The sequence below is a fragment of the Nomascus leucogenys genome, chromosome 12 (assembly GCF_006542625.1).
Source record: "Nomascus leucogenys isolate Asia chromosome 12, Asia_NLE_v1, whole genome shotgun sequence".
NCBI classification, from domain to species: Eukaryota; Metazoa; Chordata; class Mammalia; order Primates; family Hylobatidae; genus Nomascus; species Nomascus leucogenys.
Genome location: NC_044392.1, coordinates 56,060,213 through 56,072,784, shown reverse-complemented (window position 1 = coordinate 56,072,784; position 12,572 = coordinate 56,060,213). Strand labels below are relative to the sequence as shown.

Genomic DNA, 12,572 nt, shown 5'->3' with positions numbered 1-12,572 from the left:
GTGAAGGCAGCTAATCTTCAAAATTCAGTCTCATTCAAAAACCAGCAAACTGTACCTAAAAATGCATTTCCCTTTTAGATAGGAGTTTGCAGTAACCAGTTGTTTGAGTCATGATTCGAGTTTTCACCTCCTCCATACCGTCCACTTCCCCATGCCTGTGTGCCCTTGGGAAGCCCAAGACATGCAGAGATGGCTTGATATGGTCAGGTTCTCACCTCAGGTCTTTGTTAAGAATTTTAGAGTGAGGCAGCCCCAGTTTAAATCCCAGCTCTCCTGCACTCACTGCCTCACACAAATACCTTGGGTGTAACTTAAAGTCACACCCTTGTTCCTTGTCATGGGGGCTGGGAGCCTTTGCCTTAGACCCCCATCCTTTGCTATTGTAGTGGCCTACCATATAAGCACAGGTGGTCTCATGCTTTTCATCCTTCAATGTGCTCTTTTTTTCAGGCACAGCCAACATATCCTGTTACATTGTGTGGGCTTCCTGCATCATATTCTATGAATCCACATCCCTGAAACTAGGGTGCCTCTGGGTGAGCACAATTTGCCCCAGTCTTATCATTCTTGGCTTTACCATTCACAGCAGTACTATACCAGGGCTTTGCATCTTTAATCACTTCTCTCTATCTTTACTTGCCCTAATAGTTAAAAAGTAAACTTCGTTTTCTGAGATAATTTTAGTTTAATGGCCAGTTATAAGAATACAGAGAGATACGCTGTTTTTCAGAAGTTCAAATGCAACTGGACATCCTCTATTTTATTTGCTAAATCTGGCACACTATCTGGAAGACAGATCCACTTTCCTATCTCCATCTTCCTGTTTTCTGGCGTGTAGATGTCTCTGCCCTGGAGGAGAGGTCTAGCTGAGGGCTCAAGGTCAGAGTCTAGGGTTGCAGCTAGGTGCTTTGCTGGTGGCCAAGCATGTCCCCAAGGTAGTATCAGGCAAAGCGGAAGTTGACTATAAATCTCCATGTTGGATTTTGAGGAACTGATCATGAGGTTTTCCCTCCTCGGTGAAAGAGAAAGCTCTTCCCCAAATGAGGGACATTTTCTCTTAATTCTCCTTTGCCCACGCTGCGACAGGTCTCCTGTGTCTTCTGGATGGTGCATGCGTCAGCAATCTTTGCCACAAGGGGGCACTGTGTGACACGAACCCTCTCAATAGGCAGTATATTTGCACCTGCCCAGAAGATGCGGACGAGTGTGTCATGGGGGAGTACCCAGAACATTTCCTATTCCTTGGAGTGTCTATCGAACTCAGCAAGTGTTTAAACAGGAGCACATTTTACTGTTACAGCAAGTTACACCCAAACCTCGGATTTCTCTTGCTACATCTGCAGTGTTTACAACTAACCTTTCAGTGTAACCATAACCATATATTTCATTCTCGTTATTAAACATATGGAAGGTATGCACTTGATTCTTAATATAAAGCCCCACCTCAGTGATAGTTTGGGTAAAAGAATAGCAGAAACGCACATCTTCCTCTCTCATACACATACACACACACACACACACACACACACACACACATACACACACTTCCCCTCTCTTCTAGTTAGAGGGTAGAATTGGAAATTAAGAATTAAGAATTAGATTATAAAAGGCCTGGCCACTTTGCCAGGTTGGTATTGATGACTGTTCCAGTACTCGTGTCTGAATGGGGCAAAGCATATCGATCACCCGAATAGCTATGAATACCAGTGTGCCACAGGTAAGATTCTCCTCACTCTTCATCCCCTTGTAGGTCCATTTGAACAAAATAGGGAGATCATCCTCTGCTAGCCAGTCTACCAGTACCACTCCCAGGGGCTACTCTGTGTTTAGAGAGCTTCTTCCGGCAGATATTTTGCTGCTCTCACTCTTTTTTTCTCCAACAGCTGCTTTCTTCTGCACCACAACAGTGGTCTGGCCTGGATATTTCCACTTAGTATCCATGTCTCTCTGTGACAAATTTTGGCAGCAATGAGTTTCCAGCTGGTTTGGTTTACTCCCTTGAAAAAGAGAAGAATTCCAGTTGAAATGCATTTTTCATCCGGGCTTCTCAACAAGAGGCCTCTCTCTGTGTTTCTTGAGGAAAGTGGCTGAAAGAAGGCCCAGAAATTTAAGGGCAGAATACATGTAAATGCAAAGATTTTCTCTGCAAATGGTTTTGTCTTTCCCTGGACAGATTCTTCAGATTCTTCTTGTGAAGGATAAGCTTCACTGGAGAGAAATTAAAACCCTTGAATTCATGTTTAAAAGGGATGAAAGGTCAAATGGAGCCTTTTAGCAAAGGTTTAATGTTGATTTATTTAAGCCTTGAAGAAAGGACCTCTTATTTGTTTCTTTTCCTTTAAAATTACCATAACTGGGAGAAGGGAAAAATGGTGGTGGAAATTCTCAACCCTTCTTCTCCTCACAAACACACGATTCAGCAATAATTTATAGACAAGTTCTCTTTGTGAGATATCATACACACATTGAAAGCATCTTGAGCCCTGGGAAAATAAAAAATCAAACTCAATGAAGCTGATAGGGAGATTCAGGACACCTTCACAAGAGATCCTGTCCCCATTTCATCACCTTACAGTCAGGAAGAGACAATGTAGTTTCCAGCTTCACCTAGGGGAGGGAGGGGGTTGGTGTCAACTTTTCTGAAAGGACTCCATAGAAGACTGTATTTCCACATACTGGTCTTGGAGATCTCACGGATCCAGTGCAGCATAGTCACCTGGAGGCAAACAGAGACAGTCACTTGGGCTAGTGGAGTGCTGAGCTACCCCTCTGCTCAGCACAGAGTCAGCAGGTAAAAAACCCAGCTTTAAGATTCTCTCTGGAGAAAGCGTTGATCCATGTGTCCAGTGCTCCAACTTTTCCAGGGATGCTCAAAGACCTAGTATCTGTCACAACAGTCTTGAATTTCTAATGGGTTCAGCACTGTCTGTCTGCCTGAGAGAGAATAGAGATAGTGGCTTGAGCCTGTAGGTGATATAGTTTCCCCCCTGGCTTACCACATAGTGAAGAGCCAATAACCACACCTATCTGCTTCTCTCTGGGGATGGAAAGTTGGTAGAGGCCTCTAAAATCTCTGGCTGTGAAGATTGGTGCAAACCTTCTCTTGTGTAAGGACAGCCCATAAAGACTCAGAAAGGTGCATGCCCTTTCTGATGTGTAGACACCAACACAGAGAGTCAAGAAAAAAAAAATTAGCAAGGATGTTCTGAATAAAGAAACAAGGTAGATATCTAGAAACTGACCCTAATGAAACATAGTTATATGGTTTATTTGACAGCAAATTAAAAATAATTCTCATAAAGATGCTCACCAAAGCCAAGAGAACAATAAATGAACAAAAGGAGAATTTCAACAAAAAGAGATAGAAAATATTGAAAAGTACTAAATGGGAATCATGAAGGGGAAGAACACAATAACTGAACTGAAAAATTCACTAGAGGGATTTAACAGCACATAGATAAAGCAGAAGTAAGAATCAGTGAACTTCAAACAGAGCACCAAAAATAATTCAGTTAGAGTAACAAAAACAAAATTTAAAGAATAAAGAAAGATTAGCGGAATTATGTAAAACTATCAAATGGACCAATATACACATTACGAAAGTTCCAAAAGGAGAATAGAGAGAGAAAGGAACTAAAAGCTTATTCAAAGAAATAATGGCTGAAAACTCCCCAAATCTGAGGAAAGAAACACACAGATCCAAGAAGCCCAAAGGACACCAAACAAAAGGAGCACAAAGAGTTCCACACTGAGATACACTATAATCAAGTTGTCAAAAGTCAAAGACTGAGAATTTTGAAAGCAGCAAGACAAAAGTGATTTGTCACAGAAAATAAAACCTCCAGAAGACTGTCAGATTTTTCAGCAGACATCTTGCAGACTAGAAGGAATTGGGGTGATATATCCAAGGTCCTGAAGGAAAAAATAATTCTGATAACCAAGAATGCTCTAACTGTCAAAACTCTCCTTCAAATATACAAGATAAAGACTTTAACAGGCAAACAAGAGCTGAGAGGGTTCATCACCACTAGGCCTATCTTACAAGTAACACTAAAGGAAGTTTTTCAAGTTGAAATAAAAGGACACAAAACAGCAACCTGATAGCAAAAGAAAGACTGAATCTCGTTGGTAAAGGTAAATACATAGACAAATATAGGATACTATATTATTATAATGGTGGTGGGTAAATTACTTTTAACTCTAGTATAAAAGTTAATAGACAAAGTATTAAAAATAACTATCACTAAAAATTGTTAAGAGACAGTATGAATAGATGTAAATTGTGACAATAATAACATAAAGTATGTGTTTGGGGGGATAATTGAAAGTGTAGTTTTTGTACATGATTAAACTTGTTATCAGCTTAAACTGTTATAACAATAAGATGTTTTATTTAATCCCAAGGTAATCACAAAAAAATACCATAGCGATAACATTAAAAAAGAGAAAGGAATCAAAGCATACTTATACCAAAAAAGAAAAGCAGCCCAAGAAAACACAAAGGAAGAGAGAAACAGAAGAAAAGACACTGAAAGGAATGGCAAGACTAACAGATAACAACTTAAAAATGCCAATAGTAAATCCTTTTCTATCAATAATGACTTTAAATATAAATGGGTTAAAATCCTCCCCAATCAAAAGACATAGAGTGGCTGGATGGATTTTTTTAAAAAAGCAAGGCCGGCCAGGCATGGTGGTTCACGCCTGTAATCCCAGCATTTGGGGAGGCTAAGGCGGGTGGATAACTTGAGGTCAGGAGTTCAAGACCAGTCTGGCCAACATGGTGAGACCCTGTCTCTACTGAAAATGCAAAAGTTAGCTGAGTGTGGTGGTGGGCACCACTACTCGGGAGGCTGAGGCAGGAGAATCACTTGAAGCCGGAAGGTGGAGGTTGCAGTGAGCCGCGATCATGCCACTGCACTCCAGCCTCAGTGACAGAATGGGACTCTATCTCAAAAAAAAAAAATAAATAAAAAATAATAAAAATAAAAACCAAGACCCAACCTATGCTGTCTATGACAAAGTCATTTTAGATTTAAGGAAACACATCAGCTGAAAGTAAAGGGGTGGAAAAAGAAATTACATGCAAATGGTAACAAAAAGAGACCAGGAGTGACTATATTTATATTAGGCAAAGTAAACTTTCTGTCAAAAACTGTCTCAAGAGACAAAAAAGGGTTTTACAATGACGAAATACCAATCCACCAGCAAGATACAACAGTCATAACTATGTATGCACCCAACATTAAAGCACCTATATATATAAAGCAAACACTGACAAAACTGAAGGGAGAAATAGAAGAAATATCACAATAGTAGAAGATTTTAAAACTAAATATGTACATGCAAAAGAAAAAAACACTTTACACCACATACAAAAGTTAACTCAAAATGGTTCAAAAGCCAAGCATGGTGGCTCACGCCTATAATCCCAACAATTTGGGAGGCTGAGGCAGGAGGATTGCTTGAGCCCGGGAGTTAGAGACAACCTAAGCACCATGTGAAATTTCATCTCTGCAAAAAAATAGAAAAAAAATAGCTGGGTGTGGTGGCACATGCCTTTAGTCCCAGCTACTTGGGAGGCTGAGGTGAAAGGATCAGATCACTAGAGCCCAGGAGGTTGAGGCTGCAATGAACTGTGTTCACACCACTGCAAACTCTAGCTTAGGTGACAGAACATGACCCCATCTCAAAAAAAAAAAAAAAAAAAAAAAAGGATCAAATACCTGTATGTAAGACCTAAAAGTATAAAACACTAACAGAAAAACATACAAATTAGCTGGGCATGATGGTGCACGCCCTGTATTCCCAGCTACTTGGGAGGCTGAGGCAGGAGAATTGCTTGAGCCCAGGAGGCAGAGGTTGCAGTAAGCAGAGATCACGCCACTGCACTCCAGCCTGGGTGACAGAACGAGACCCCATCTCAAAAAAAAAAAAAGAAAAAAATACAGAAAAAAGTGTATTATGATATTAAATTTGGTAATTGGATTTCTTAGATGTGACACTGAAAAATGGGAAGCAAAAGTAAAAATAGATAAACTGTACTATGCAATTTAAAAACTTCCGTGCATCAAAGCACAGAATTAAAACTTCTGTGCATCAAAATTTAAAACTTCTGTGCATCAAAGCACAAAATCAACAGAATGAAAAAGCAACCCACAGAATGGGAGAAAATATCTTCAAGTCATATATTTGGATACAGGGTTAATTTCCAGGACATTTAAAGAACCCCTACAATTCAACAAAAAAGAAACCAAACAACTCAAACAATGGACAAAAGATTTGAATACACATTTCTCTGAAAAAGATATCCTTATGGCCAATAAGCACAAGAAAAGATGCACAGTATCACTCATCATTAGAGAAATGCATAACCACAATGAGACACCATGTTACACCCATTAAGATGGCTATTATCTATAAAAACCAGAAAATACTAGTGTTGGGGAGGATGTAGAGAAATTGGAACCTTTGTACACTCCTAGTGGGAATATAAAAAGGTGCAGCTGTTATGGGAAACAGTATGGCAATTCCTTAAAAAATTAAAAATAGAACTACCCCATGATCTAGCGATTCCACTTCTGGATTTATATCCAAAAGAATTGAAAGCAGAGACATGAACAGATGTTTGTATACCTATGTTCATGGCAGCCTTACTCACAATAGGCAAAAGGTGGAAGCAACTCAAGTGCCCATCAGTGAACAATGATTAGACACAATGTGGTATGCAGAAACATCTAGCTATCATTCAGCCTTACAAAATAAGGAAATTCCAACACAAAATACTACAACATAGATGAACCCTAAAGACATTGTGCTAAGTGAAATAAGCCAATCACAAAAGGGCAAATACTATGAGATTCTATTTATATGAAGTACCTAGATTAGCCAAATTCACACAGATAGAAAGTAGGTTATTGGTTGGGAGGGGTAAAGGGATGGAAGAATGGAGAATTGTTTAATGGGTATGGGGTTTCAGTTTTGCAAGATGAAAAGAGTTCTGGAGATTATTTGCACAGCAATGTAAAATACTTAACACTGCTGAACCACACACATAAAAATGGTTAAGACGGTCAACATTATAGTATGTGTATTTTACCACAATCGAAATTTTTAAAAAATCCTAATGTGTAAATATCCTTATGATTTTTAAATAAATACTCTCAATTCAGTTTTCTAATTTTCATATAAAGTTTCCTTGAATAATGTCATTACTTAGCTGTGTAACTTCGGGCAGGTTATTTAACTTTGCAGTGCCTCAGTTTCTCTTTTGTAAAATGAGAAAATAATGACACCTATCTCATGGAGCTGTTGTCAGCAGTATGCATGTTAATAATACACATGTAGCTCTTAGAAGGCTGCTGGCACATATGCTGAGAAAAAACAGTCTGGGGACCAACCTTCCCTGTGACACTGCCGCAAGTTCATCTTTCATTAGAAGTGTGACTAAGAAACAGGAGGCTGAGCATGGTGGCTCATGCCTGTAATCCCAGCACTTTGGGAGGCCAAGGCAGGCGGATCACGAGGTTGGGAGATGGAGACCATCCTGGCTAACACGGTGAAACCCTGTCTCTACTAAAAATACAAAAACTTAGCTGGGCGTGGTGGCAGGAGCCTGTAGTCCCAACTACTCAGGAGGCTGAGGCAGGAGAATGACGTGAACCCTGGAGGCAGAGTTTGCAGTGAGCTGAGATTGCACCACTGCACTCCAGCCTGGGCGACAGAGCAAGACTCAGTCTCAAAAAAAAAAAAAAAGAAACAGGAGATTGGGATGGGGCACTGCAGGCCTGCGGTGTTGCCTGAGGAGGGAGAGGAGCACTGGGGTAAGATGAGAGAAAAGCAGGAAGACCCAGCCTAGAACAAGACCAAAAAACTTAGCCTGACACAAATCTGAGAGGGACAATCCCCCCTTGGATAAAAGAATTGGATACTGTCTCCTGCCAAGGCACCCCTCAGTCCTCTCCTCCCACCCAAATCACTGTGCAAACGGGAAGGAAGATGTGGAGGCAGAGACACGGGGGTCCTTGAAAGGCGTTCCTCACTCCTCCTCTGTGCTACTTAGGAGAGTGGCAAACATAGGGCCAGGTGTCACTCAGCACACACGCACTCACAAAAGCTCTGCCTCTGCAAGCAGACACTGCAAACACAAAATTTTCTTAACAGCCTTGCCCCAGGATACTGCCAGGGCCTGGCATCATCTTGTCATCATTGCACTGTGGTGCAATGCAAGAGTTAGGACAGATCAGTGTCATTAACCCACCTGAGATCACTCCAAATACTGAAAACGTTTATAGAAGCGTTTTCTATTCGTAAAATGTGTTGTTGGCATTTGTTGATCAGCATGGGTGCAGGTGCAGATGTTCACATGGATCAAGTTGAGGGAGGCAGAGGGAGAGGCAGACAATTGCTTTGTTCCCTGGGATTCTGAGAAACAAGACTAAACCTTGAATACCACGGTAATTCTAGGAAACTCACTACTTTCAGAGCTTTAGTGTATGGAAAAGCCATTAGAGCATGATTTTCAGAATACCCACAACTTGGTCACAAACTGAGGGGCAAGTGAACACTAGAGAAGTAGAATGCACTGGTTTGTTTCCAAAACATGAATGCCGTTTATTTGCTGATCAAAACTTGTGGGAAAAATTAAAGTAAAAAAATATTGGGAGAAGAATGGAAAGCCTTTGGATAAATGATTAGCTGGTTAAATAAATGAGCCAGTGTTACTGAATGAGTATGGATTGCCCGGTTACTTTTTTTGTTTCTTGACACTCTTTGCTTTGGGTCGTTTACTTTCAATGTTTGCTTTAGATTCTTCCTGTACAGTTTTTGTTTTAGATTCTTCCTGTCCAGTTTTTGCTTTAGATTCTGCCTGTCCAGTTTTTGTTTTAGATTCTTCCTGTACAGTTTTTGTTTTAGATTCTTCCTGTTCAGTTTTTGCTTTGAATAGTGGCATTTTTTCCTGTTTAGGTTTTAGATGGTTTCCTATCACTTGCCGGAAAAACACAAAAACCACTGAAAGGATTAATAAAATAAGGCGAAACATTATGATGGACACAATCCGAATTGACGAGGGAATCGCCCCTCTGAGCAGTCCTGGAGGCCCACTGTCAATGCTTCCTCCATACCCCACCCCCTCACAGAATGGAGGTGCCCAGCCATACATGCAGTGGCAGTTTCTTCTGTTGTTGCAAACACCCCGGGTATTGCACTTCTCAGGCAAACAGTCAAACTGCAGGACTGAGCTATTGACGCAATTTTTGTTAAAACATATCCGGTCTTCTCCACAGGAGGTGCCATCATTTATCATACCCAGGTCAGGTATCCCCATGGGTTTCATGGATAGATGATAGCCTGTGCCCCAGCACATGAGATTTTCTGCCCGTAAATGAGTAGAAATTATAGTCGTATGCTCTGGCAAATCAGGGATGGTTTCGACATTTATACACTGTAGCCTGCCACATATTGAATTTGCACTTTCACACTTTTTAAAATTTCGAATTCCTGTAATCTCACAGTTACCAAATTGATCACCTATTAAGTTAACTGCGTCATAGCACTCACTAGGAGCCTCCATGGCATCAGGTCCAAAAATGCTTTGGCACTGCATATATCTGGATCTGCACCCCTTCCTGAAACAACGGCCTTCATACTTGCAAGGGGTTCCATCCTGCTTATAAACGTCATTTGGGCAGGAACTTGAATTCCCGTCACAGTACTCCGCAAGGTCACATTCATTTCCTTCCTGCCTACACACGTATCCAGATGGACGAAACTGACAATCATGACAGCAAAGTCCCGTGCTACAGTTGGCACCTGGTTGCAACTTACAATTTGATTGGCAACACCGATCTTTCTGACACTCCTCTGTGGAACCACAATCACATTCCTCATTGTCTTCCACAATTTTGTTTCCACATCTCTTAAGCACATAACCTAGTCCTGGGATATTATTTAGACATGTTGCTCCCGAAGAGATGTGTTTAAAAAAAGAGATATAACTGCAATTGCTAAACCCAGTGCGTCCTGAGCCCATGATGCAATTAAGCTTACCCCTGCATTGGCAGTATTGTTCATCATGTAACATCCCTACGGCATGACCCAGCTCATGAGCAGACCAGGTAGCAGGGGCAAGGATATTTGTATCTAGTAAAGTACTCGCTGATCCAGCATATTCTAGAGAACACACTTTTCCAAACGACCATGCAAGAGCATCATTATATTTTCTTTGAAGATATAAATGTGCCCAATCTGATGACAGGCGAGCATTTAATACATGTTTTTTATATATTACAAATCTGCCTAAAACTTCAGCTAATTCTGGATATCCAACGCGTATTTTGTTAAAATCTGTCCATACTTCAAGAGCCTTTAAGTGTATCCTCATACGAACATCTTGAAAGTAGGTGTCCATAATCCCAGTTAAAAGAATGGCATCATGTATGACTTGAGAAAGATTGCTGTTCACAAACCTATACCTACTTTGATCAAAGAGTAGGATCAATTCCAAGTACTTTGGGTGTTTATAGGATCCAGGAAAGTCCCTTAGCCTCGCCTTATTCTCATAAGGGGCCATCTGCCATTCTATTTCATCATCACTTAAGCCACAAACCTGATTCCCAAACTGCTCTTTCTTCAGGAGATAGACGACATGTTCAAAACTGGGAGAGGCCTTGAGGGGCTCAATTTGGTAATGTTTGGCATCAATGTTAAATACACCTCGGAGACCACCCATGCATGTGCTTATAGTAGCTTTAGAGTCCGGAGACTCTTCCACGGAGCCCATGTAGTTGCAGTCCTTTGGTATATAAGGATGATCCTCCAGCAGTTCCCCATGTTCTGTGAAGGAGAAAACGCGCAGATGTTGGGGCAACAGAAGTCTCTTGGGCCACAAATGGAGGACGTGCTTCTTGCCTTTTAACTGCAGTAGGTAGGACACGGGACTGACCACACTCTGCACCTCTCCCCGGAAGCTCAGCTTCTCAGGAATGGTGACTTCATATGAGTCAAACTCCCCTTCAGGGTGAAAAATTACATCTTCGCCAAGAGACTTAAGAAGGAGCACTGTCGGAACTAGTACAAGGAGCAATCGGCATTGGGAGAGGAAGATCTGCACTGACCTCATGGTCTGTTGTTCCCTACTGAGCCTCAGTTTGCTATTCAGTCCCTGCAACTCGGGCCTCGCGAGTCAGACTTCTGGGGGCCGCCGCTAGAGGCGCCTGAGCGCAAAACCCGGCTCCCCTGGCAGGGTTTCCGGGGGACCCCGTAGCCTCCCAGGGCTCGGTCTAGCTGGCGTCCGCAATGCGCGCGTGCCCTGTCCAACGCATCCAGTTCGTTTTCCGGGCCGTACCGTTGGGCGCAGGTGGAAGAAAGGAGGGAAACGTGGGCGAGAATAAAAGAGAAAAGAGGGGCTATTGGCACGTGGGATGGAGAGAGGGTAGAGAACACCATCGGAAATGGAGAAGGAATAGAGAAATAGGAAGAACAAAGGAGAAGGTGTTAAAGGCTCACTATATCTTTGCCTTTAGTCTGTGTCTTTACACCTTAGGACACACGTTGGAATCCGATGTTTTATGGGCCACTGTCCTAACTTCATTGTTGGACATTTCCCAGTTTTCCACTAGGGTTGCTTGCGGCAAAAGAAAGGAGCATCAGAACCAGCCAGAGTGGAAACAGCCTGAGAGTATCAATGTAGACTCCACACCCCCAGCCCCACTCTGGGCAGTTCCTCTGGCTTCGGCTGTGGCTTCTTTTTAGAGAAGGCCCTGAACCTCAGTTGTGGGCCCAGGCAACAGAAAGGTTCTGAGCTCATTTTGCCTGGGGGTGCTTTCTGCTGTTTTTCTTTGGGGTGCCAGGGGTCAGTGTAATTTTTGTGTGTCCATGTGCAATGGTGGGAAGAACCTAGAAAAGTGCCTGTTGTAAGAGCAAACCCAAGTGCTTTCTGAGAAAGGTATATAGCTGGTTATGTTCCTAGTCGAGTGGTGAGGCTACTCCACAAAGGAAGAAGCCTCTGGCTCAGAAAATGGAAGGGTTTATCGTCCATAAAAGGGCAAGTCAGAAGGTCATGAGGTGATTCTGAGGGATTCTGATATGAGAGGAATATTTTCAGTTTTGTTCCTGGGATATTCAGTTTGGCTGAATTACAAGAAAAGGTTAAAAAGGAACAGGCTTGAGTCAGGGAGACTAGTTAAAAGCTCTTGTACCAAGCAATGTTGTCTGTTGGCAGAAAGCATGGCCTTAGGGCTGATAATAAACAGTACTTATGGAAGACTGGCTTCTTTCATGCTACACACCCCACTATGCTCTGCATAAATCAGCCCATTACATCTTCACCATGACCCTAGGTTATAGGTACTACTATTATCCCCCATACTTTGCACATGAGGACATGAAAACTGTACCATGGTTCAGAAGGTGGCGTCAGCTGAAGCAATCCCTGTGAACATTTAGGCAACTCTACCCAGAGCCTGCGTTCTTTACTAGTCAACTCTGTTGTCTCTTTGGGGAAGGACAAAAGTTGACAGCTTCAAGAGATTTAAAACCACTTAGACTCTGCTGGACTTAATGCTTGCATG

At 42.0% G+C, this 12,572-nt stretch overlaps 2 protein-coding genes across 2 annotated transcripts in view; both read right to left on the bottom strand.

Moving 5' to 3' along the window:
• Positions 1 to 12,572, bottom strand: part of LOC115837636 (putative neuroblastoma breakpoint family member 7) — a 655,832-nt gene that overhangs the window by 66,916 nt on the left and 576,344 nt on the right.
• Positions 8,316 to 11,298, bottom strand: ADAM30 (ADAM metallopeptidase domain 30). The gene has a single exon (XM_030824731.1). The coding sequence runs from the start codon at positions 11,120 to 11,122 to the stop codon at positions 8,747 to 8,749; it is 2,376 nt and encodes a 791-aa protein (XP_030680591.1). The 5' UTR covers positions 11,123 to 11,298; the 3' UTR covers positions 8,316 to 8,746.

Coding starts and splice junctions, on each gene's coding strand:
- ADAM30 (XM_030824731.1), bottom strand. CDS start 11,122: ATGAGGTCAGTGCAGATCTTCCTCTCCCAATGCCGATTGCTCCTTGTA.